This window comes from Hydractinia symbiolongicarpus, chromosome 9 (assembly GCF_029227915.1).
Source record: "Hydractinia symbiolongicarpus strain clone_291-10 chromosome 9, HSymV2.1, whole genome shotgun sequence".
Classification (NCBI taxonomy): domain Eukaryota; kingdom Metazoa; phylum Cnidaria; class Hydrozoa; order Anthoathecata; family Hydractiniidae; genus Hydractinia; species Hydractinia symbiolongicarpus.
The window spans coordinates 16,272,877-16,297,243 of NC_079883.1; the positions used below are offsets into that span (position 1 = coordinate 16,272,877).

The following is a 24,367-nucleotide window of genomic DNA, read 5'->3' on the forward strand; positions in this document are numbered from 1 at the left end:
ACGCCATTTTTATTTGGAATCTTTTCAACAACTTTGTTCGGACATTATTATTCCTTATCATGTTATTTGTTATTTTTTTCGTTTTTCTGTCTTACTTTTATGTAATTGTACTTTTTTTCTTGTTTTTAGTGAATGGCTATTGTGTTTATGGTAACGATTGTCAATGTCGAAAGGACTGGGTAGGAGAGCAGTGTGATAACGGTACGGTTGTATTAAGTCACCAAGAAGGGGAGTGCATGAGAAAAATGTGAAGGAGAGTTCTGTACTGCATTACTAGATTAAGTATAGGTATAAGTTATCGCTGGCCACCTTGCCTTGCCTTATACACTACTATACAACCTGTGAAGACTTTATGTTCAGAGGGCGTGATGTAAACATAGCTTTGATGATTTATAGATAACAATACTTGCAGAACATCACCTTGCCAAAATGGCGCAACTTGTGTCAACAATGGTCCAGATTCCTATTATTGTGTATGTCAGGCTGGTTACACCGGTTTTAACTGCAGTTTAGGTAAATATGCATCTGCAAACTGGTTTTCAAGTTGTTTTGTTTTTTGATCGTATTAAAAAGAGGAAAGCATCTCATGAAACGAAGTTGTTTCTGTGCTTTGACTTTTACACTTTTGATCTTGTAAACTAATACATTATTTAAGACATTTCGATGACTTCATCATTTAGAAATTGATCTGTGTGTTCCGTCTCCGTGCAAAAACGGTGCGGAATGTATTAACAAGCGTACTGATTACATGTGCCCGTGCCCCGCTGGTTACACTGATAAGAACTGTGTGACAAGTAAGTAAAATTTATGATTTATTAATTTATAGATTCGACCTGATATCTTTTTTCTGTACAGCTTCTTATATCAATATAGGCAATGCGGTATATACTCCTTGTAAATTAAAGGTTGTAAGCCTGTTCAAATGTGTGGCTCAAAACTCTAAACTTAAAACTCAAAGTTAAACACTACCCAAGGTATGAATCCGCAATATTCTGTGTTTTTTTCTCAGTTTTTAAAATTCGTTAATTGATTATCAGCTGCTACAATCCTGCTATTTTTCAAATTTAGTCAAAAGCAGCGTTTACATCTAATAGCTTTTTTAACACGCCCGCACATAATGAACATGTTCATAAAAAGCGACTACTAAATTTAAAAAAATGTGCCGGAAATACATATTACCGTAATGCTTCAATTTTGAAGGGCGTTTATTGAAAGGGGGCGTTTAAAAAAGGGTGGCGTTTTTTTACGCTCGTCTTTTTCAAGTTTATGCTATCATTTTATCAATCAAGATCCAGGGAATAAAATAAAAGCAAAAACAACTGGTAAACGGCATCTTAAAGTTAGACTTGTTGTACAGGCAAAGTTTATCTTCCTTCTTTTTACCAATGTATTAAAAATGAGAGATAAAAATGTGTTTAGTTGTATTTATGAAATTTCTATATTATAATAGCACCATTAAAATTGCCTTTTAATTAAAAAAGCAAAACAATAACAGTTATTGATTTTTTCATATGCTTTTACTATCGCCTCGAATAAACGCCCCTTATGAGAGAGGGGTGTCTATTGGAGGGGGCGTTTATTTAAAAAAAGACTAAAAAGCGGGGGCGTTTATTCGAAGCATTACGATATGCATCTTCTTGTTTTGAGCAACTGTCAGTAACCTGTAATTCATACTGTATCTTTAGAATTGCGATGCAGTACTACATTTTATATTTTGTGGAGATTCCAAGCTCCAAACAAATAATGTAATAAAAAATGACGACTGTGTACTTCTTATCCATTCTGTGATTAAAAATAATATTTAGAAGAGTTTAATGTGAAATACTAATCTATGATGGTTAAACAACATGAAAGTTAAGTTGAGAATGAAAGTAACATCGATTTTCAAGAATTTTGGTTAGTTGCTGCACACTACCTTTCTTTATGCATCATGATCAATTTTTTATGGAAATTTGTATCTTTAAGGATACAATTTAGTTTATATTAGTAAACAACACATTTAATTTAAAAACGCTCAAAATTATTACTTAAACAGGATACAAAATACAACCACGCATTTAAGGTGTTTAGAACTTATCCTGGTGGTACACTGCAATCTCTTTTTTTGATATTTGCTTCATTTTAACAATTTGACGAGACTAAATGCTTAAAATAATCTAGCTGCTAAAAAACGAATTATTTTATGTTTAGGTCTTATGTAAAGAACTAGCAGTACAAGTTTTCGGATTTACAGCTTGTGTCTTGTTTTTGTTCCTTGTTCCATCTTTGGATTATTGTCCCAGAATTAAAAGTTCATAATCTTCAAACATTTTTTAAAACCATTACGCTTTTTTTATTACCTAAATACAAACCTGAATGGCATATCCTCCAAAGTATCAGGTTTGACTATAATTTATTATTTAACTTTTCTAAAAAGATTTTATTATCTTAGTAAATTGCTCTGGCTAGGTCCATTTTTTCTTGCACAGAATTTAACTACTCTAAATAATTGATTTTAACGGAAATTGTGTACTTTGATCATTTCTGTGGCAGCTTACTTAGGGAAAAAAGAATACTCGGAGAATAAGGAAGGACATGTCAACTACCTTAAGTGGATAGCCATTTAATACTCCGCTTTAATAAGCATGTCCTAATCCACGTTTTGGTCTGTAAAAACCTCGCAGTAAGGATAAAGGTCATGTTGTGCGCAGAAGCAATGAGAACCCTTTTTAGATTTTTTAACAAAATAATCTATAAACCTTGAATATGTGAATATTGCCCACTTCAAAATGCGTGAACCTTGTACAATAAAAAACGCGTATAATTGCTTCTGGGGACAAACTTGGACACTTCCAGTGTTGGAGTTTAACCAGTTGTAGTATTCGTGTTTTCTTGGCCATAGTGTAGGTTTGTTACTTTTTCGACATGCAAAAAATAATTGCTTAGTAATATATTGTTTTGGGTGTTATATAGACATTGATGACTGTACCCCCAACTTATGCTTAAATGGTGCAACTTGTAAGGTTTGTTAAAATAAATTATTTTTCTTTTACTACTTTACTTCGAAAAGAATATGGCGTGTGTTATATCAACATTTAGGAGGGCTTCCACGAGGCAACTCTGGCTGCAAATATTATATTGAGATATATCTGGGCATGCGCAGTGTTTATTTCTTTTATTCTGTTTCAAAATTTGCGTCATTAAAAATACACCTTTTTTTCTTTTTTACATATTAATGAAGAAGTAGTAGCAAAAACCCTTAAAAATCCTAAAAAAAACTAAAATAGACTACAACCTCAAAGCTATAACTTACGTCTTGAATCTCCACTTTTAGAATTCGTTTTATCGATAAGAAATCTTCAGCCAATCGTAAATAAAATTAAAATCCTATCGTAAAATAATTGTCAAATATTCGGGACAAGCGTTATTTATCAGTACGGTTATTTTTTGTGCAACTTTAAGAAATGAAGAAATGAAACGCAGGGTAAGGATGTTGTCATGAGTTTAAAATGAAACCTTTCTGGGCTACTACGATTTTAGTTAGTTTAATTTACAACTCTGAAATTAGGGGTAAATTAGTCTGTCAAATATGGTTCAAAAACAAAACACAGAATATTTTTCCTTACGTAGGACGGTATCAACAGCTTTAACTGCACATGCGCAAAAGGCTTTACTGGTGCTACATGTAACATAAACATTGACGATTGTAAGACAAACCAATGCCAAAATGGTGGCGTATGTTTTGATCTTGTTGCAAACTTTTCTTGTCAGTGTAAACAGGGGTTTACAGGCAGATTTTGTGAGGTTGATATTGACGAGTGCACTTCATCACCGTGTTTAAATGGAGGTAGGAAGTGATTTCTCTTATGACGTGAGCTGTCTAATATCTTTTGTAACTTCAGCGGTGTTGTAAATTATTCATCATAAATCTGTTTATTAAACAATCATTCAAGTTAACTTCACAAAAGAAACAAGCAATTAAGAAAAACTGATTGATTGTACGCTTCATTTCTCTAGGTAAATGCACAAACTTAGTCAACAATTATGACTGTCAATGTGTGCTGGGCTTTAATGGCAGGAGATGCGGAAACAACCGCGACGACTGTCCTTCTGGAACTTGTGGGTTGGGAAATTGCACGGATCTTGTCAACGACTATAAGGTAAGGTCCTCTTATACGTATTCCGATCTTTCAGGTCTATCTGTTATCTGGCCAAATAACTGAGAAACGGGTAAAAATAACTGTCGTCATCCGCTGCGTGGGTAACAAGGGATTGCCTGGAACTAAAAGGGGAAAAAATCCCATCCGTTTCAGTAACGATCGGTTGGTAAGGGCATCAAAACGACCTTTAAATCCCCATATCTTTTCCACCGTTCGTCAAAAGTGCATGATACTATACATTTTCTTATTCAGCGGCTGAAGCTCTACACCATTAGGGTAAACAAATTTCCGAAATAGTTTTAAAAAATTTACTAGTTATTGGTAACATCATCAAAATTATTAAACATTGATATCTCCTCAACCGCTCAAATCAATCTATGTAATAAAGAATAACACTCTAGAAAGTTGTGCATTTTGTATTTTGCTTTTTCAAAAAATAAATATTCAACTCATTAACATTAGTGACAGGATATTATCAAGGAATTGAAAAGATAATATTGACACACCTGAATTCGTTGCAAAAAGCAAACAGAGATAATGGGTTTCAGAGGAGCTGTTTTTAGTTAAACACCTTATAATGTGCAAGTTGTACATTTAGAAATAAAGAATTCTATCGTAATGCGAGGTATATTTGCATATGATTCTCCAATCTATATACATAATAACAAAATATCCATGTTTAAATAAATTATAAAAAGGTCTGACTTAGAAACTTCCGTAACAACTCTTTCATAACTGCTATACGGTTGTTAGAGTCACAAGATTTAGGTATATTGCTTAAAATATAAATGCAGGCAAAGAGCTGTCTATTACTTTATATGTATATAGCTGCATGACACTTCATTATGCACCCTTTTTTATTATTTCGTAAAAGGGGTGAGGTAGTGACTCCTGACTATAATTATGCAGCAAATGTTATATTCAACTAGTGCTGGAAAATGGTTGATGATTAATAGCTTTGATAAAAAAAATAAAACTTATTAGCTACCTTGCTAGGTCTAATTTAAAAAAACTATCAAACCTGCTTTTTTTTGCTAGTTGGTTCGTACAAAACGTTAACCAAATCCAACATTGGGCAGTGTATTAAACAATAGCCATGTCTTTTTACCTTCTTTATCAGGTTGTAGTCGTAGCATGACTAATTATTTCCTGCATTGACATCACCGAGATACTTTACAATATTTTTATGCGTCTGCTTGCTCATCAATAAAGTATTCTTTTTTTTAGTTTGTAAAGCCAGCCATGAATAAAATTTATCATTATTCTCACTCATTGTAGACTTTTTAGGTAATTAAATTAAATCAAGTTAAAGTAAAATTAAGTTAAACTGCAACACAACACGCTACTTTGTCGCCCAGCATGTGCACAAATAATGGCCTGTACAATGTAGGCAAACTTTGTACAAATCTGGAAAAAAAAACTGGTTACGAATTTATGGTCAAGATTGGTACGGAACAAGATCAATTTTTCCTAAGAACAATATTATTTTAAAGGACACCACCAGCTGCTTACTTTTTTTTCGAAACTCACAGTCAGCATTTCATTCATTTCAAATGATTTTTATGCACGTAAAAGAAAGTTAGGGGCTGTTTATATGGAGCGGGCTGGCTTGGCAAACCGAGTTGACTCACTTGCCGGGCTGGATTTTAACTTGTGTTTATATGCGAAAAAAACTATCTCGGTTAGGCGGACTAGCTCTGAACAATGAAAGCGTTAAATAATGCCGAACAAAAGAAATAATTTTCATAAAAAAAGACAAAAAGTAGTTAAGTCAGCATAATAAACCATCTCGCCTAGGCGGGCCAGCCCGCTTTGTTACTATTTATATTGAGTTTTATCCAGCCCGCTTGCCTCAGGTAAAATAGGCGAGATCTTGGCAAGCGGGCCAGCTCGCCTCTCTATATAAACGAAATTTTAAATTCCTTCGAAAATAGCACTTGGCTCGGCTTCCATATAAACAGCCTCGTAAAGGTTGTTTATCATATAAACAGCTCCTAAATAGTAGTAAAGAGTAACGCGACTAAAAATTATTGCATGATAATTTGGTATTATCGTATCAAGCCACATGGCAAAGAATTGTATTACATGCTCCCCTTTCATTTCAGTGATGGAGCCAATCTTATACCCATGCAGTTCTTTTTTAACATTTTTTTTCATGTAAAAGAATGAAACTGCTTGAAAAGATTAAGGAGCACAAAATATTGTTGTCGAATAAATTAAATTAAGATTGTTCTTTATATTGTATCGTCTATGTATGTATGCAAAAATATTAAATCAACTTATGAATTGAATAATTATTGACCTAAAATTTTATGCGTGTATTTTTTTTCAACAATATTCCGCGAAATAATATTTTTATAAAAAGATTATTCCGTTTATCGGGCCTTTACAGAATTTTATCTTTATTTTATGTTAATAGTATTATCAAAATGTGTAAATATGTTGCATTGATGAGCATTGCAAGCTCTTTACAATGAAGGCGATAGTTTAACAAATTTCTGAATTATCAATTCTGAATATATCAATTATTTTCTCAAACATTTTGTCTACTAAGTGGATTTCTCCATGTGACTTATATCCTAGTTCCTAGTAACGAAGTACAAATTTAAATAATACAATACTAAGTGGTTTTCAATGTAACAGACGAGGTGATATAATTAAATTTTATTTTATGCAATTACTTCTCACTTAACCAATTCCTAGTCATCAAAAAGGATAGCTTGCATTATTTCTCTGTGCATTCCGGTAAAGCATAAAATCTGTTCAGACGCGGATATTTAACTAATGAACTCATAATTTTTTTAACTGTCAGTGTTTTGACTTACCAAGAAATCTAAAAAAGTTGTTTTTCCAATGTTTTGTTTAGTGTTCTTGTCCTATTGGATACACTGGTAGAAATTGTGAACTAAACATCAATGACTGTTTACCAAATATCTGCCATAATGGCACTTGCCACGATGGTGTTAATTCGTACAACTGCTCATGTAAAGCAGGATTCACTGGAAGAAACTGTCAAATCGACATAAATGACTGTGACAACAACCCGTGTGAAAATGATGCAACTTGTGTGGATGCAGTAAATGATTATTCGTGTTTGTGCAAAAGGGGATGGACACGAAAGAATTGTGATTTTAATATAGATGATTGCATTATACCGTGCGCCAAAGGAAGCACTGGGTTTTGTACTACATCTCCTTGTTTGAATGGAGCGAGTTGTGTTGATGGTGTTGCTAATTTTACATGTAATTGCTCTCAAGGATACAAAGGTAATGTTGAAATATTCTGTTCTGTTAATTGAAAGTTAAGAAATAAATACACAAAAAATTTTTCTCTTCACGTTGTACTTGGAGTTGGCTTGATGAGTCTTATAATATCTCCGCAAAAAAAAAAGAGCTGTGACAAAATAGTACTTCGTGACTGTTTTTTTGTGCTCTGTTGACCTAATGCATTAATCATTTTTTTTAATATTTTTTTACATACATGATTCATATTTATCAGATCCTACGGTCCACACCTCTTCTCATGCTTATCACAAATTTCCAAACAGTACAAATTCAAAGCCTATAGAACAATTCGTGATATCACGACATGCTAAAAGTCGCTGATGCGAATGTGAAAAGAAATAACTTTTTTAGGAGAAAACTTTTGCGGTTGATAGAAAGAAGATATCTTCCATTGTTTATTTGTACCCTGATAATTTAGCATTTCATGTTTATTAACAGGTCACACCAGTCTTTGTATAATACGAGATTACCTTCCAACTAGTTTTTTATAGATTGTCTTATAGCAACGAAATTCTCATAGATCATTTCCAATGGAAATATTTTGCGGGAATAATATTTTTCAAATCGTACAAAAACCGCAAAAGTTTCTTCCGGAAAAACCTAGACAACCCAGGTTTTCCAATACCCTGAAAGGTCGGCAATTTACCCCAGGTAGAATTTAAAAACCAGGAAATGTGGGACACAATCCTAAAATTTCAAAGTTTAAGTCTTTTTCGTAGTAAATACGCTGTATTTTTAAGCCAAAGATAGCTACTTTTTAAAATTACATACAATGCATATAAATAAAATTAAATGCAGTTATACATCTATATTATAATGCCCGTATACGTCTGTCTGTTTGTCTGTCTGTCACGCAAAATGGTAGCTTAGCTGCGCAATAGCGAGAAGCACGCAATGCGGTATAAAAAAGACGGGCGAACCCGTGGATTTTCCACGGGCTAACGACTAGTTTACATATACTATTATTATGCTTAAAAGTAGCAACTGAATGTCCTTGAAATTGATCTTAAAAATTCTGGAAATTCCATGTTATAAATCTTGTTGTAAAATTGATGATTCAAATAATAAATTTCTTAATAAGTACAATGAACCAAGCAGATCAAATAGCAATTAAAATTTCAACATCTGAATATTCCAGTTTTGAAGCATGGGAAACTTTCTCCTTTGCTCAGGTATTTTTAAAAACGCTGATCGTTGATGTTCTGAAAAGAAAAAATATATATTTAAAAAAAGAAAGTTTTTTTAATGTAGTTTGTATTCAGCATTAGTGAAACCTGCATTTTTTATCAACAAGTAAAATCACAAAGTAGGCTGGAATATGCTTGTGTGAAAAACACAATCAGGCTTAGAGTATGCTTACGTTGTGCCTATCAAAAAAACTAATTAAAAACTTTAACGTTGCCTTCCGAGCTAATGGATAGGAAAAAGTAGTCCTGTTTTTAGCAGCCAGACAATGTATTAAGATTAATTAAGCCTTGCAAGACTGTCTAATTTTAATACCTATAAAAAACACACATCAGAAGGATTCACCAAGGCTGGGCAATATGCTTCGTATATGCTTAAAAAAGTTTCCCATATATGAGCATAAATAGGCTTATAAGTATTAAAAAAATTATGTAATGAGCCGTTAACACCTTACTTCTTTACTTGCAAAGTTTTTAGCCATTTTTTTAAAAAAAAGCAAAAAGGGAATACTTGATGAAGGAAAGGCATAAATTAGATGTTGTCGACTTTGTTGTATAAAATCAAGAAGCTTATCATGCCGTCTAATTATCTTCTCTTATAATAATACCAGGCTTCCGTGTGTCTTCGTGTGACTTGGAGGTGGTGACGTAAGTCATTTTTCACTGCGTGGGTAACTATAGACCACCTGGAATAAATTTGGGTAAGTTTCCCAAACCAGGGTCCCGAATCCGTTTCGGAATGAACGGGTTGATGACGTCATCAAAAACATTTGAACCTCAATATCCCCTTAAACGTTCGTCCAACGCACATCATCCTATACATTTTCTTGATCAGAGTTACAAGATCTATACGATGAAGAAAACAGGTATACAAATTTTGAAAAAAGAATTTTGCGAAATTTTTTTTGTACTTTGGCAGGTCAGCAAAAAAGTACATAATTCTATACATATTTTGATTAACGTTTCAAGGTCTACACAAGAGTCAACGTGAAAAGAAGTTTCTAATTTTTATGCTTGTGGACGTTTTGCTGACGTCATCAAAATTTTAATGACGCTTTTTTTCCAATTCCACGGGCTTTATCCACTAGTCGGATATATTAGTCAGAGAAAACAGCTGTCTTAACGTGGAAGCCCACAATTTGATGTGAAGATTCATTAGACCACGTCCTCTCTGTCAGCATCCAAATATTTTCAACACCATTTGTGTGAAATGACAGGAGATCCTTGTTAAAAATAGAGTTGGAACGGCTAACAGTTTTCATCCTTGACTGTATAGCTATCTATATTTCCCTTAAAAATTAGTCAGTTAGGCTTAAACTACAAGCCTGAGATCCAGTGATTGAGGCAGTTTTTTTCTTTTATCATTTTTTGCTATGGTATACCCTTTGGAACAAAATTCCGCTGTCATAAATGTGTTCTACTTTTCGTATTGGAAATGCGCAGTCAGCATAGGTTACAATAACTAATTCTAATTTATACAACCAGCAAAACAACGTACCGCGTGTGTTATGACAAGGGTGCCGATTTTAGCTAAACGGACAAACGGGCGAACAAACTTTGTCGGGAGAGTCAAGAAAACTTCAATCTCCTTGTCTTGGGGGGATCTGATGCCTGCATTGTGAGATTTCTGGTTTTTAGGTTGTGGCAAACTGTCAGTCTGTGTTGTTATGATGATAACCAAAAAAGTATAATAAACTAAAATTTTGAACACTCCCAGCTACAATCCTAGAGTTGAGTTCAATTAGCAAACCATAAAACGTTGCAATTTTCTGGTAGCTATCTTGCTCTATGTAGCTGGCCTAGATTTGTGCTAGCAGAGCTAGCACACAAAGCTACCGGAAAAAGGTAGCTAGATATAGCTGGCTAGCTGTAAGAAAAAAATAGTTCTTGCCAGATAAGTTTCAGTGATCAAATCAAACTACAGGATTTTCAGTACAAAGTGCTCCTTATCACCACGGTGATTTAGCTGCGTGCCTTGTGTCAGTGGGAAAGTTTCCTTAAGCAAGGTATAAACAAGGGGCTAGGTCAAGACCATGCCTGAACGGCACTCTACATGAATTCTCGTCCCGCCTCAAGAGCTTTTGAGATATCTTCGTATACAATAAATGAAATTGACGTATTAGTGTAAACAAAATGAAACTCCGTTTTTTTTCTTCGTTAAAAAAGTATAAGAAATTCAGGCTTTCTGGTATCGATACCGGGGTTTCTAGTGTGGACTCTTATGGAATATCAGGGGCTGGTTATAATTTAAAGTATCGGGTCTTACTTCTCTCGACTGCCACGTCTAACACCAGGGTGCAAAAACGATCTTACTATGACCGCAGAAGCCCGTTTTAATAAATCAATCTCCTTCAGGGCGTGATTTAATAGTACAAAGTCCAACTCCCCTCACCTCTAAACAAAATAGAAAAGGTATTCTAACTTCTATTCAATATCACATTTTTTTTAATTCGTACTTTTAGGAAAGTTTTGTGAACAAAGGATAGATTATTGTGCGCAGAATGATTGTCAGAACTCCGCCATATGCGACAATGGATTGGACGGATTTATATGCATCTGCGCAAAAGGTTATACAGGTAGAAACTGTTCCACCAACATTGATGACTGTGCTGCAAGCAATTGCAATTTGACTGGCACAAGTTTGTGTGTGGATAAGGTAGCTAATTTTGAATGTCGTTGCAAAACTGGCTTTCAAGGAGTGTTATGTGAAATAGGTAGGTTGAGATAATAAAAAAGTACCTTGTTTTTATAGTTTTAATTATAAAATTCATCCAAACAGGAAAAATCGTGGACAATGTTGTTTTTTTATATTTTTTAGATATAAAAAATCGTTGTGTTAGTCGGAAAGTTTAAACACCTTTTTTGAGGTCCAAGCCCTTGAATTAATTTTCAAGAAAAAGAACTTTAACTCTAGCCATTTTACCTTTTCTTTTGAGTGATTATGAAACATTTACGAGTGCTCCCGTTTTGTTTGATCTTCGATGATGCGACTGTAGCTCCTTCATTTATATACTCATCCTCTCGACTTTTTAGACATTGATGATTGTGATCCCCGCCTTGTTGGGAATATTCCCGAGGGACATCAAATTACTTCGTTTGGAATTTGTGGCAAGAATGGGAGATGTATCGACGGTGTTGCTTCAAGAAGTTGCGAATGTAATGAAGGATTCTCTGGAAGCTATTGCCTAACAGGTAAGACGCTGACATTGTGATGTTTTAAACTGGTTATTTTTTGGTTGTTGTTGTTGTGTATTTTATGTTAAAATTTGCTTTTACAGGAAAACGTGGTCGGTTCTCTTGCGAAAATCTTTTTAAAAATATTTCATTTTCCCCATAGTTTCACAGTAACTATTATGTTTCGTGTTTTGTTAGTCCAATACCCATACTTCCGATAACTCGAACTGGGTTGTCATATGTCATGACAATTCAAAAAGTCATCAAAAATTTGGATTTTTTTTTTACTGAGGGACTTTTTATATTTTAATGCCTCTTCACATCGGAAGTTGTTTTAATCACAAGAATCTCTTCTTAATACGAAATCTGTGTCCGTCGATGACCAGCAAAGTTGATTGTATTTTCTACAATTTTCTGTGAAAGTATTTTATTCAAAACTTTTAATTGATTTTTAATGAGGTTGACAACAAATCATTTTGTAATAAGAAGCATTCACAGGGACAATATTAATGGCTTAATTGCTTTATAAATAAAAAAATAAAATAAACATACATTAGTTTGTAACAGGTGCTATTTCATTCGAACCATGTTTGTTTTCTGTTCCCAGATATCGACGAATGCGAAACAAAACCCTGTGTTAATGGAAAATGTTACGAAAATCTGGACTCTCCTGGTTACCATTGTGTGTGTGATGAAGGCTTCAACGGAACAAACTGTGAGAACAGTAAGTGAGCTTTCCTGGTGGTGGTACTGAAACTAAACTAAAGGAATTTGATTTAACCTATATGTGCCGAAAAGGTCAGCAGGAATTAGATTCCGCTGCGCTTTTTATATATTATACAAAGACTGTGTCAAGCTCTACACAATAGAGGCAACGGGTAAACATTTTTTGTATTGACAGGACTTTGCAGACGTCATCAAAATTCAAGAGATGGTTCTTTTTTCCAGTGTTCTCCTGCCTAAGTTTTCCACAGTCCTTATCGACAAGTATTTCATAATAGAAGAACAGAGAAAGGAGGGTTAGTGTTGAAATACAGCATATTCTTCACGACTCTAAAGTTAGACCTAAAGTTGACCTTTTCTACCAAAATTCAGAAAAATTGGAGTAATGGGGATTTATGCTTTTTTTCAATCGTGGTATACTCGAGTGTTTAAAACTGTTTTCAGGTGTTTGTCGTTGACAATTTTTTGACAAAAGGGTTAGACAGCCCAATGAAATTCGCTTCCTTGATTCGTGGCTGTATAATCGTTGTTGTTGTTGTTGCAAAGAAAGCAGGTCTACATTGAAAATCATTGGCTAATTACCTTAATTTGTTGATTTAGACACTTTTTTACGGATAAGTTGCAAGCATTTTAGCTTACGTTTTTTTTGTTTACCTGTATTTCCTTGATTACGGTGGTCTGTTATCTATATTTTCTGCCCCTGTGCATGCACGCCCATGTTCATTGTTGACGTTTGAAATTTGAAAGAGCTGTTGCATTGCGTGATGGAATAGGAAAAATCACCGAAAATTTATAGGTGTGAAGATAGACTTTGCTATGACGACTTATCTTGTTTGAAGGAAACGATCAATCCACAACCTTTGCTGGGGAAAGCAGTTTCATATTTTTTTTTCGTATTTTATGTTTCGTTAGGTTCTTTATGGATTTTTTATGACGAATTCCTTTTTTTTTAAAAAATGCCAAACCCACCTAAAAACGGCAGCACTTTCACCGCGTATTATGCGTCTTATTAGTATCTGTAGTTATAGTAGTTTTTGTATAGTAGTTTTTGTACATGGGTGTGCGTTTGTTGTGTAAGCAAAAAAAGGCAAGACTGTATATGATAAATTGGCCTTTTTTAACTGGTTTCTTTGATTACAATAGAGTAGTATGTGGTGACTTTTTCCTTTATATTCTCTGAATGAACGTGTATTAATTATCCACAGAAGAAGCTCTGAAGAGCCAAACGTTTTTAGCAAACATTAAAACAAATAAAGAAACAGTTTAAAGATTAAGTTTCATAAACCAAAAAATTTTTTTAGTGTCTGAACGTGATTGTTAAAACGCACGACGCTTTCTTCTTTTATTCAAAATATGTAAGAACCGAAAAATATATTAAACTTTTTTCATCTGCCACCAACCTTAAACAGAGTGAGGAGAGGAGCATAACTATCTTTTTTCTGAAAAAAAGAAACTTTACAATGATGCAATAGTCTGTTTAAACATCATTAAGTTAAATGTCAAAGCTCATGTGATTCAAAATCCTAAATTCGCTTAAGAGGGAATGCTGCGAATAAGATTAAAAAACAGTTTGAGTTGTGAAAAGCCGAATTACAAAGAATTTATTGTATTAAACCTTGCCGAAGATACTTTTTAAACTGTACCTATTTTTCGTTTTCTAACATTTGAAATAATAAAATGATATCTTCGCCCTCCTCACAGATTGCGCGCGATAATGTTTACTATAATTTGATAGCCAGTTAATCCTAGTACCATTATTTTACTGTTTAGTGCAAGATGTTCCATATAAAAACTTCTCAATTAAATAGATATTTTACATTATTTAGATATTGACGAGTGTGCTGTATATAATGATTGTTGTAATAATTCAAAATGTATCGATGGTGTAAATAGTTACACATGTCAATGTACTGCTGGTATGAAAGGAATTGATTGCTGTTCTTGTGAGTGTTTTATTTTTTTTTTCTTGGTAAGTTTGGCCACGATTTAATCAACTAGGATATTTGTAAGCAACACTGACATATCAGAAAAGTTTTTTAACATCAAGAATGCTAACAAAAATATTTTTAAACAGACTCTCTTGGTACGAGTATATTTTTATCAATGTTGTTTTACTTAAGTATTTGTTCTCGGAAATCTAAGGTATTAAAGCTTTTTATACGAATGTTTTAATTGTTTTTTCCTGTTTCTGATCTAGCCACTTCTTGGTGTGAAAACAATAATACTTGTAACGGAAACGGAGAATGTTACGACGTTCCAGATGGCTTTTATTGCAATTGCTCCGCTGGCTTTACAGGCCATCGCTGTGACACAGGTCTGTAGGTTACTTGCAGGTCTTGTTTGTATCAGCTATAATCCATTTTATGCAAGCTACACGAGATTTGAGTTTAGCTGTCCTTCCATTTCATGTGTATTAGAGCATTTGGTAAGAATAAGCAAATTACCCGCTGATCATCGGTAAAATTGATTTCGGTATGTTGGACAGAAAACGAGAGTGATGGATCATGTATAAAATATTTCCACAAACAAAGTATTTTAAGTGGGAATAATTTTATAACTAATAATAAAAAGGGCGGAAAGCGTGTGAAAAGTAAGCGTTAATTTTTTACTTTCACAGCAAATGTGAAAGCTATTTCGTCTTTACTCTCATTGGAAAAGAATAAGGAAGAAAAAAGAAAAGAAAAATGATCGACCAGATGACAATGACGACCTTATATTGAATTTCTTAGTTGACTTAGATGCATGATAAAACGTTCGGACTTCGTAAGGGTTTTTCACAGGAAGTTTTACTTTTAACAAATGTGTTTTCTCAGTTATTTATTTTTTCTCATTTACAAACGTTTATATTTCTATTTTCATTTCTATGTAATTTCATGTTTTCAATTTTTTTAGATATTAATGAATGCCTCGCTGACGGGATTTGCAATGGTGGCAACTGTCTAAACACAGTTGGCAACTATACTTGTATGTGTCCTACTGGCATGACAGGACGACATTGTGAAAAAGGTAATTTCGCTTATTTCATTCTTTTATGTGCCGATTTTAAAAACAGGATTTGTTCACCAATTTTTGCCTTTTGGTCTAAAACCCGGATTTTAATTTTGACAAGATGCTTTTTGTTACCTATGCCAATTTTTGTCGAAAACTAAACAGTTTTGAATTTCACGTTATTGTAAGTGGCTCAAAATCTCGAAGCGGTTGCAAGAAAGGAAAGGTGGGAAGAAACAACTGTTTAAATAAAATGTAAAAAGAATGTTTTAGAATTGTACTAAATAAGCAAATAAGTGACAGGCAACTTCTCAGTCCTAATTCTCAAGAAACGTGCGATAGAAGGGAAAATCAGGGAAACGATTATTAACCCTATGTAAGTATTAAGCACAATCAGAGGTATTAAGTTAGTATAAAATCAATTAAAAGAGAATAAAGTAGAATTTAAAAAAATTATTTTATGTCAACAACAACTATTGATATATTTGCAGGAATGCGAACATTGCTTTCATATGTTTCAGGTTCTCTGTGGTATGCTCAGTAGGGCGTGTCGCATGTCTTTTAACAAATTATTTTGTTGTGAGTTTAGGTATCAATGATTGTAAAGACGTTGTATGGTATGTTTTTATAGTTTTTAGGAAACATTTCTCAAATATTTTGAAAATTTTTAGAAGCGGGTTATTGTAGCTTGATTAAACGTGTGTCGTCTTCACAAAATCTTGTAAGAAACTCTCACTTTTGTCGATTTTTCATTGGCGTATAATGTTAAAAATGGTAAGGGAAAAAGAAGACTGTAGGAAAAATGTGATTTTCACTATCCCTATTTGTTTTAAATTTAATTTATTTTAAACTTGTTTAGTAAAAATGGACATCACTGCATCGACAAACATCAGACTTTTGAATGTAACTGTTCATCCAACGGTTTTCAAAAGCCCTATTGTGACGGTACTATAATCTGTTGTTCTGTTGTATTTGTTGTCGTCGTCATTGTTTTCGTCGTCGTTGTTGTTGACGTGGTCGGTGTTGTCGTTGTTGTTGTCGTCATTGTTGTTGTTGCTGCTGCGAACCACAGCTAATATTTTCCTTCCATTATAATGATTTTTTAAGTATTTTTTGTCCCATTATTTTATCGTCATCATCTAATTTACACGGCGATTTTCTCAAGGGCTGACGAAAATTCCAACATAGGGATTTTAACTGTGTCAGTAAATATAAGAGCATTATGTGTGTATTGTAGCTAATTTTCCTATCAGACATCAATGAATGTGAACAAAGCGACGTATGCGGAAGGTGGAGAGTTTGTGTCAACACTAACGGTAGTTACCAATGCCCCTGTGAATTAGGAAGGACTGGGGAGAAATGTGAGAAAGGTAAGTTATAAACAAATATGAAGCTCATGCAATGATTACTGTTACACATTCGTGTAAAATTTTGTCCTTCGAACTTAATTTCTCATGCAATAATTTTTACTCAGTTCGTTTTACTTGAAATTTTTTTTTGAACTTTTGTTTTAAAAAAATCGTTTCATTGAATTAGAGAAGACTTAAGAAACATGGTAGATTTTCACACTTTAATTTTTGGCACGTGACTGTTAATTTCCTCGCAAAAAAAATTATGCTCCACAAACTCAAACAAGGCATCCATGATGGTATATTTGCTTACCAATTTCGTGCACGTTATCTTTTAGCCATAGACAATTGTTTCAGCTCGAATTGTACACCGGGTCATTCAGTGCACTGTTATTTAACAAAGACTGGGTACGATTGTGAGTGCTTCGGTAGATGGACTGGTGAATTTTGCGAGTTACGTGAGTTCTGTATTTACGGTTTTAACAAAAAAATCCTACTTTTAAGACGGGACGATCTTGAATCTACCATTGTTGATGTAGCTGTCAGGAAGTTTTTGTTTTTCTTGGTTTGTATCTAGAAGACTGTGAGTGTGGCAATATCCATTACTTTTTTGCAATATTTCAGATATTGTCATCTAATATATACAATGCAGTTTCAAATGACATTAACTGTACGATCTTTGGAAGCCACCACTCGTAACAATTTTCTGAAATTCTATAACTTAAATCCTTGATCTAACATGTAATATAACATTGAAAAATTATTGAGTGTGTGGCGTTATAATATAGATGAAAAGTAACTAGTACGTTTCGGCCGTTTGACGGTCATTTTCAAGTACACAAATCATATAACAATTACAATATGTTTATATATACAATAATATCGTACGATCATAAACTTATCATAAGGGGGAAGTCAATTATCTAAAAACAGAAATAATGGCATGGACGCATTATTTTTATTGAGAAAGGACTTGTCCTCTATTTATATAGAAAATTACATGCTCCAAAACTGCACTATGATTTCGAGCTTTGACAGTTTTCCCAGTCAAGGCAGAAACACCCATATGTATGCAAGCTCTCACTTTCAAATGTCGTATAGCCTTACCGTATTAGATTTGGGGTTGGAGTTTACTTACTCGTTAATTGTATATATAAACATTTTGTAATTGTTATATGACTTTGTACTTGAAAATGGCCGCGAAACGTCGAAAAGTGTAATGTTAATTAGTTTTCATCTATCTAATATAACATGTGTTATTTTTTCTTTAAGGCAATATGTCAAAACCAGACCCCTGCGGATGTGAGAAGGGCGCATGCGTGATTTCGAAAAGTAAATTACGATATTGTGAATGTGATAATGGAACCACCGGTATTATTTTGACTTTTGTGCCCCTTTTTGTTTATTTTGTGTACTTATTTTGTATGAATCAGGCTAATACTTTGAGGACGCGTATTTTCGATGATCTCACTTTGGACTTATTTTTACCGGGCTAGAAAGTGTGACAAACTTCTAATGGCTATTGCAGTTTTTTAACTGTAAGTGCTTAAGACTACCTTATTCCATGAAATTACCAAGAGTCAAGAAATTAACGCGAATCAAATTAAAGGAAAGGCTAACAAGAAACTATTTTGTGGCAGCCAGAAAATGAATTTTAAGCGACAGAAAAATATATATGGATTTCTAAATCCTAAAATCTGCTAAGATAACTACTATAATACCAAATAAAAAACTATATTTCACGACTAACTACCTATATATCTTTTTAACAACATTTTTATAGAAATTCCATGGCTGTATGAGGTGAAAATAAGTAGGTTTTAAATGTACTTTTTAGTAAACATCAAAAATGACATCTTTTACTTGAGATAATCATGAATATTTTACGTACTATAGTAGTAACAGCTTTTTATAACCTTCGTTTAAACTTCTTTGAACTAAAGAAATATCTGTCATAACCAACAACAATATTATTTTATGTTTTGAGTCCCTTTTCCACAACATACTACCAACTTCGAACGATAAAGTTTGTTATCATGAGATGGCGCCAAATTTGAATAAATATACAGACCGGAAACCTTCAATAACAAATCGAACATGCAATTAATCATCTTTCTTCCTTGGTTTTTTACTTTCTTTATCTTTACTCGCCAATATATTGGCAAGTTAAGTAGTACAAAATAATAAAAATATATTCTTTACATGTTGTTTAACATTTTTGCCATTTTGATCTTCAACTTTGTGTACATGACCCCGTGACCATCACAATAAAAAGAAATATATCCTATTGTTCTTTAATTTAGCCACCCGTTTGACAAATGCGTGAAAATACTCAATTATAAATAATTCAGCACTCACAAAAATGTAAACAAAATGATGTATGGTTTATAGCTGTAGTTGATGGCGCAAGCAAACAAGCCAATCAGTCTGGTCTTTAAAATCAGCACTTATCATAAAATTTTATTCAGCAGCCGTGCCGCACCGCAGTTCGGTCATGAAATTAACGCGGTTCAATGAAATTATTTTGTAAAAGGCATTTATTTAAAGCGATTGGAAAGACAATGTTAAAATTTTTAGATAATTTTCCACTTGGATCAGAGTATGAAGATGATACAAAAGCTATTTTAAAAAAGATCATTGAAAAACACAACGTTGAGCTATCTCCGATGAGGGGGAAATAGTAGAAAATTTGTAAAAAAAGTTGTATTTTTTTGTGTTTTAGGCTTTTATATATTATAAAAAAGTCACCAAATTAACAGTATTTTAATTAACGAGTCATGAAATTAACAGTCTTTAAATTAACACTGCATTTATTTAACGGTCATAAAATTAACGCGAATTTTGAAAAACCGCGTTAATTTCATGACTCGTTAAAGGAGTTTGCGAACAAGCCGTGACACGGCTGCTGATTGAAATTTCGTGATGCCTGAGATAATTTAAAATACCAGATCCGCTGGTCTGGAGTATCCCATAAAATCTTTTGAAGATATTACTTCGGTTTGTCTGTTCAGTATTCATATTACTGTGGAAAGTTTCTTGAACATAAAATAAAATCTTGACAATTGTTTAGTTTTTGTAATATTTAGTTAGCAACAAATCAGGCAAAAAATGGTTTTGCTGAAAGATTTGCTGTTTTTATATTAAGGGGTAATAATTTAAAGCTGCTTGTTTAAAAAAGGTGAATTTGTGGCTTAACACTGTGCAGCACAACAACACGTTATTATACTCACATTATACCCAGAAAATCTCTTCATTAGAAGTTTATTACAAAATACCAGTTTTTACTTTTATCCTTTATTATGCTGAATCATTCATTTTATGATTCAGTATTTTTACACATTCGCCAAACTGGTTGTTATTCAGAAGCAATATTAGATCTTTCTCTACAGTGATGGCCACGCTTCGATGATCGCACTGTTTTTTTAAAAATAATACAAAAGTTAAAGATCAAAATAGCAAATATGCTATTAGTTGAATAGCACAACGAAAATATTTTTATTTTTAATACTGAACTTAGTAAACTAATTCATGAGTAAAGATAAAGAAAATAAAGATTTGTAAACAAAGCTGAAACCGCCATATTGCACGTTCGATTTGTTGTTGAAAGTTTCCGGTCTGTGTATTTATTAAATTTGGCACCATCTCACCACAACAAACTTCATCGTTTGATTTTAGATGTATGTTGTGAAAAAGCGAACCAAATTACGAAAAGAATATTATTATTGGCTGTGATAGATGTTTATAAAGTTCCAAGAAGTATTAACGAAGGTTATAAAATGCTGGCAATACGATTGATTGTAAAATATTCTTGGTTCTCTTGAGTTAAAGGTCTTATTTTTAATGTTTATTGGTAAGTACATCTCAAACTTGCTTCTTTTTTACCCACACAGCCATAAAAACTTTGTAAAAATGTTGCTAGGAAGGAATATGAATTTATTTATGAAACATAGTTATTTGTGTGTCGTTATAGTAGTTATTTTAGTGGATTTTGGGAATTAGACGTTCCTTAATTTTTGCTACCCTGTCTAAAATTTATTTTGTGGCTGCCACAAAAAAGTTTTTTGTTCGCCTCTCCTTTAATTTCATGGAATAAGGTATGTTAAACACCAGCGTCCATCTTATCCCAACTGGGGATCGGACACAAGCTCCAACTGGTTAAAGGATGAAATGGTTAAAAGATCAAGGATGTGACCAACTTCAAAAATTTTGCCAGGAAATGCTGTGCATCTGTGTTTTCACATATAAAATTGATATAATGATTTTTTTTATTATTTTAGGTGAACATTGCAAAGTAGAAGGTATGTTACCCTTTCATTTTTTCAATTCAGCGTAAAAGATTTAGGAAAAGTCCAGTATATAATTTTCTTGTGTTTGAAGTTATTTATGTGTTATTGTTTTTGACCAAATAAAATCATTATAAAATTAATTAATTATTATTATTATAAAAATATCAAGTCTTCTTTTATCTCGTTGTGGTTGGTACATCTTGCTTATACGTCCTCTATTTTTCAAGTAAAAGCTCAAAAGGCGTTGACCATCGTGACAATGATTTTAAATATCAAATTTAACATGTTTTTTTTAGCTACGAATAGAAGTATTCTGGGTAAGAGATTATGTATATCTATAATCTGTAATGTTCAGTTTTTACCCTGTGTAATTGTTTTAAATGAAAATTAATTTGTGTTCATTCATACTTGCCTGATGTGTGCGTTTGTTAAATTTTGGTTTAAACTTTGTATCGTAACTAGAGATACTAATTTGCCAATTCGCAAATTTATTTATTGTTGGATTATATCCACACCTTATATTTAGCTTTTATTGCAACGTTGCGAACTAGTTAATTCAGCATCGAGGTTTGTTTTCAAATGGTTCTCATAAAAGATCCTCCACTGATTTTTTTTAGACAATCTGTCGACCTTAAATATGGGTATCGGATTGGGTGTTGGCATTGTTTTGTTGTTAGCTGTGGTTGCTATAGCGATCATTTGGAGAAGACGTAACAACAAAATGATCTTGTTAGGTGAAAATTCGACTGGCGTTAAAAAAGGTATATGAATTGTGTTCTGCAAAATTTTGAAGCTATTGGTAACCGGTCCCACCGGAATTTTTAATTTCCCTTAATAATGACTCCTCCAGTCATAATAAACTAGTTTATAATGACCCCCAGTTAAATAAACTAGTTAATAATAACTCTGCAGTCATAATAAACTAGTGAATTTTTACCCCCTAGATCAACGTTTCCCAGGAAATAATAACTTCCCCAGTTTATTTTGACTCCCTTATATTTCTTTTTGGATAGGACGGTAAAAAGTCGGTTCAGTCACTAAATTTTATATGACCAAAACCCGACTTTTTTGTACCCGACCAAGATCTTTCCCGAATTTAAATAAAAAAATTGTGAGCAAACGTTTTTGCATTTTTTGACGTAAATTTGGGCTTTGAACTGAAAATAAAAAAAGTTTTAGTGACTTAAAAGAACTAGTCGGGAAGAGTTTACCAATTTTCAAAGTTAATCGGCGGGAAGTGACAAATCTTGCTGTATTAGATTAGAATTTTTTTATCAAAATCCTAGCAAAGTTACAAATTAATAAAAATAGGAAAGAATAAAAACACCGGACCCGTAAAGTTAAGATAAGGTGTCTTTTATTTATAAACTAGTCAATAAGGCCCGTGGAAGAATCCACTAAGGCAGGATAAAAATTTTGATAACGTCAGCAACCCATCCAATAAAAAAAATTTAGAATTTTGTTTCAATGCTGCCTCTATTGTGAAGAGCTTAAAGCGGTGATCAAAAAAATGTATATGATCATGTGCTTTTGACGAGCTGTTAATGAGATATAAGGGTTTAAAAATTTTGCTGACGTCAGAACCGAAAAAATTTTTTTTTGGGTATAGATCTTGAATCGCTGATCAAGAAAATGTATAGGATCAAGTACTTTTGACAAACGGTTACGGAAATATTGTGGTTTAAAAGTTTTTTGATGACGTCATCAACCCGTCCATTCCGAAACGGTTTCAGGGACCCAGGTTTGGGAAACTTACCCAAATTAGTCCTAGGTGATCTCTAGTTACCCGCGCAGTAAAAAATCATTGACGTCGCCACCTCGTTTCCAAGTTATTTGGCCTCAAAGTTTTAACTGCACTGTAATGGCTTCATTAAGTTAAATTAAGACATTTGACGTTACATTAATGTTATTACGTCGTGCAGTAACGTCAGAAAATTTAACATTTGCGACATAACTTTTCCGGCGATAATAAAGGAAAATGAGCACATCCACTTTGCCTGTCAAGATGACTTTCATTTCTGACTGTTCACTATGTATTCAATTTTCTCAAATGCCCCAGAATGCGCTCCGAATTGTACTTTTTAGCTAGTACACGATCACGCTCATTTTTTAACGCGCACAAACCAGTCTTAGAAATGCTCTCCAATGTATATGGCCCCAACTATTTGAATGTAAACTTTCCTCCTTTTCTACCAAGTCTCTTCTGATTTTGAAGCCAAACATTTTCTTTAATTTTTAATGTGGTTGGTAAAAAATGGCGACGGTTGTAGTCAGGTTGTTGCTTCTTTTGTGCTGCTGTGTATTTTTGCGCTGCTGTGATATTTTTGCTTGCTTCGTCGTTGTTACCCTGTCTTAATTTCAACGTCGATGACAGGATAGTTTCGAACTCTTCCAAGTCAAACGGAATGTCTGAATTCTGTAAGTTGAAACCTAAATCGTACTTTAAATCGATGAGTAGAATTGGATGCCTATTATACATAAAAAAGAACGGAGCGAATTTGGTTAAAGAGTGTTTACTCACTGTATGTGCAAACGAAACACCTTCAATTACATAAGGCCATTCATCTGCCCGTTTGTTCAAAACTTTCACCAGCGAGTCCTTCATGGTTCTATTGTGTCGTTCAACGAGACCATTGTCTTCAGGATGGTATGCAGACGTTATTCTTTGATCTGCACCAGTCATTTCATAAAAATTCGTTATCACTTCTTTAACGAATTTATTGGTTCTGGTTCTTAATTTGTATTTTCATGCGACTATGCCTACAAATAACCTCGTACAGGAATGTAGCAACCGTTTCAGCTGATTTGTCCTTCACTGGCTTAGCTTCGGACCATTTCGAAAATAATCAATGCAAACGATCAAATGCTTGTACCCGTCAACATCTAGCAAATTACATAAGTCAATCCCAACTTGACGCATTACCTTACTAGACACGGTAAAACTTTACAACTCAAGAGAAATCGCTTTAATAAGTTTTCCATGCTTTTGGCATACGAAGCAACGTTTAACAAATTCAGCAATTAGGTACATGTAAATTTCCGCCTATACGATCTAACTAAGTCCGTGTGGGGAAAAAAAACAAGATGGCTACCTTGTAATAGCTTTCGCTTTCGCCTTCTACTCCAATATGGAAATATATGGCAGGAATATATATGCTTTAAACAAAAATGAAGCTATGAAATGGTTAAAGGATGTTGGTTTAAGTACGACAGGCACGAAAGAAGAACTCATTCAAAAAA

The 24,367-nt window shown here is 33.4% G+C and overlaps 1 protein-coding gene across 9 annotated transcripts in view; it reads left to right on the plus strand.

Annotated features, from left to right (window-relative positions):
• LOC130656129 (neurogenic locus notch homolog protein 1-like) overlaps positions 1–24,367 on the plus strand; it is a 44,215-nt gene that overhangs the window by 8,114 nt on the left and 11,734 nt on the right. For 7 of the 9 annotated variants that reach the window (XR_008984847.1, XM_057458951.1, XM_057458946.1 and 4 more), the window contains exons 7-27: positions 130–201; positions 397–513; positions 681–794; positions 2,953–3,002; positions 3,610–3,826; positions 3,997–4,139; positions 7,006–7,405; positions 11,070–11,321; positions 11,641–11,799; positions 12,389–12,505; positions 14,331–14,447; positions 14,702–14,818; positions 15,397–15,510; positions 16,082–16,109; positions 16,352–16,437; positions 16,746–16,862; positions 17,180–17,299; positions 18,114–18,212; positions 21,119–21,139; positions 21,424–21,444; positions 21,745–21,888. Coding sequence is in view for 6 of the 9 variants with exons in the window: in XM_057458951.1 (XP_057314934.1) it covers positions 130–201; positions 397–513; positions 681–794; positions 2,953–3,002; positions 3,610–3,826; positions 3,997–4,139; positions 7,006–7,405; positions 11,070–11,321; positions 11,641–11,799; positions 12,389–12,505; positions 14,331–14,447; positions 14,702–14,818; positions 15,397–15,510; positions 16,082–16,109; positions 16,352–16,437; positions 16,746–16,862; positions 17,180–17,299; positions 18,114–18,212; positions 21,119–21,139; positions 21,424–21,444; positions 21,745–21,888 (2,625 nt within the window). In the remaining 3 variants the exon portion in view is untranslated. Of the gene's footprint in view, positions 1–129; positions 202–396; positions 514–680; positions 795–2,952; positions 3,003–3,609; positions 3,827–3,996; positions 4,140–7,005; positions 7,406–11,069; positions 11,322–11,640; positions 11,800–12,388; positions 12,506–14,330; positions 14,448–14,701; positions 14,819–15,396; positions 15,511–16,081; positions 16,110–16,351; positions 16,438–16,729; positions 16,863–17,179; positions 17,425–18,113; positions 18,213–21,118; positions 21,140–21,423; positions 21,445–21,744; positions 21,889–24,367 lie in introns of those variants that run through there. The other 2 variants (XR_008984849.1, XR_008984850.1) reach the window with 2 other exon arrangements.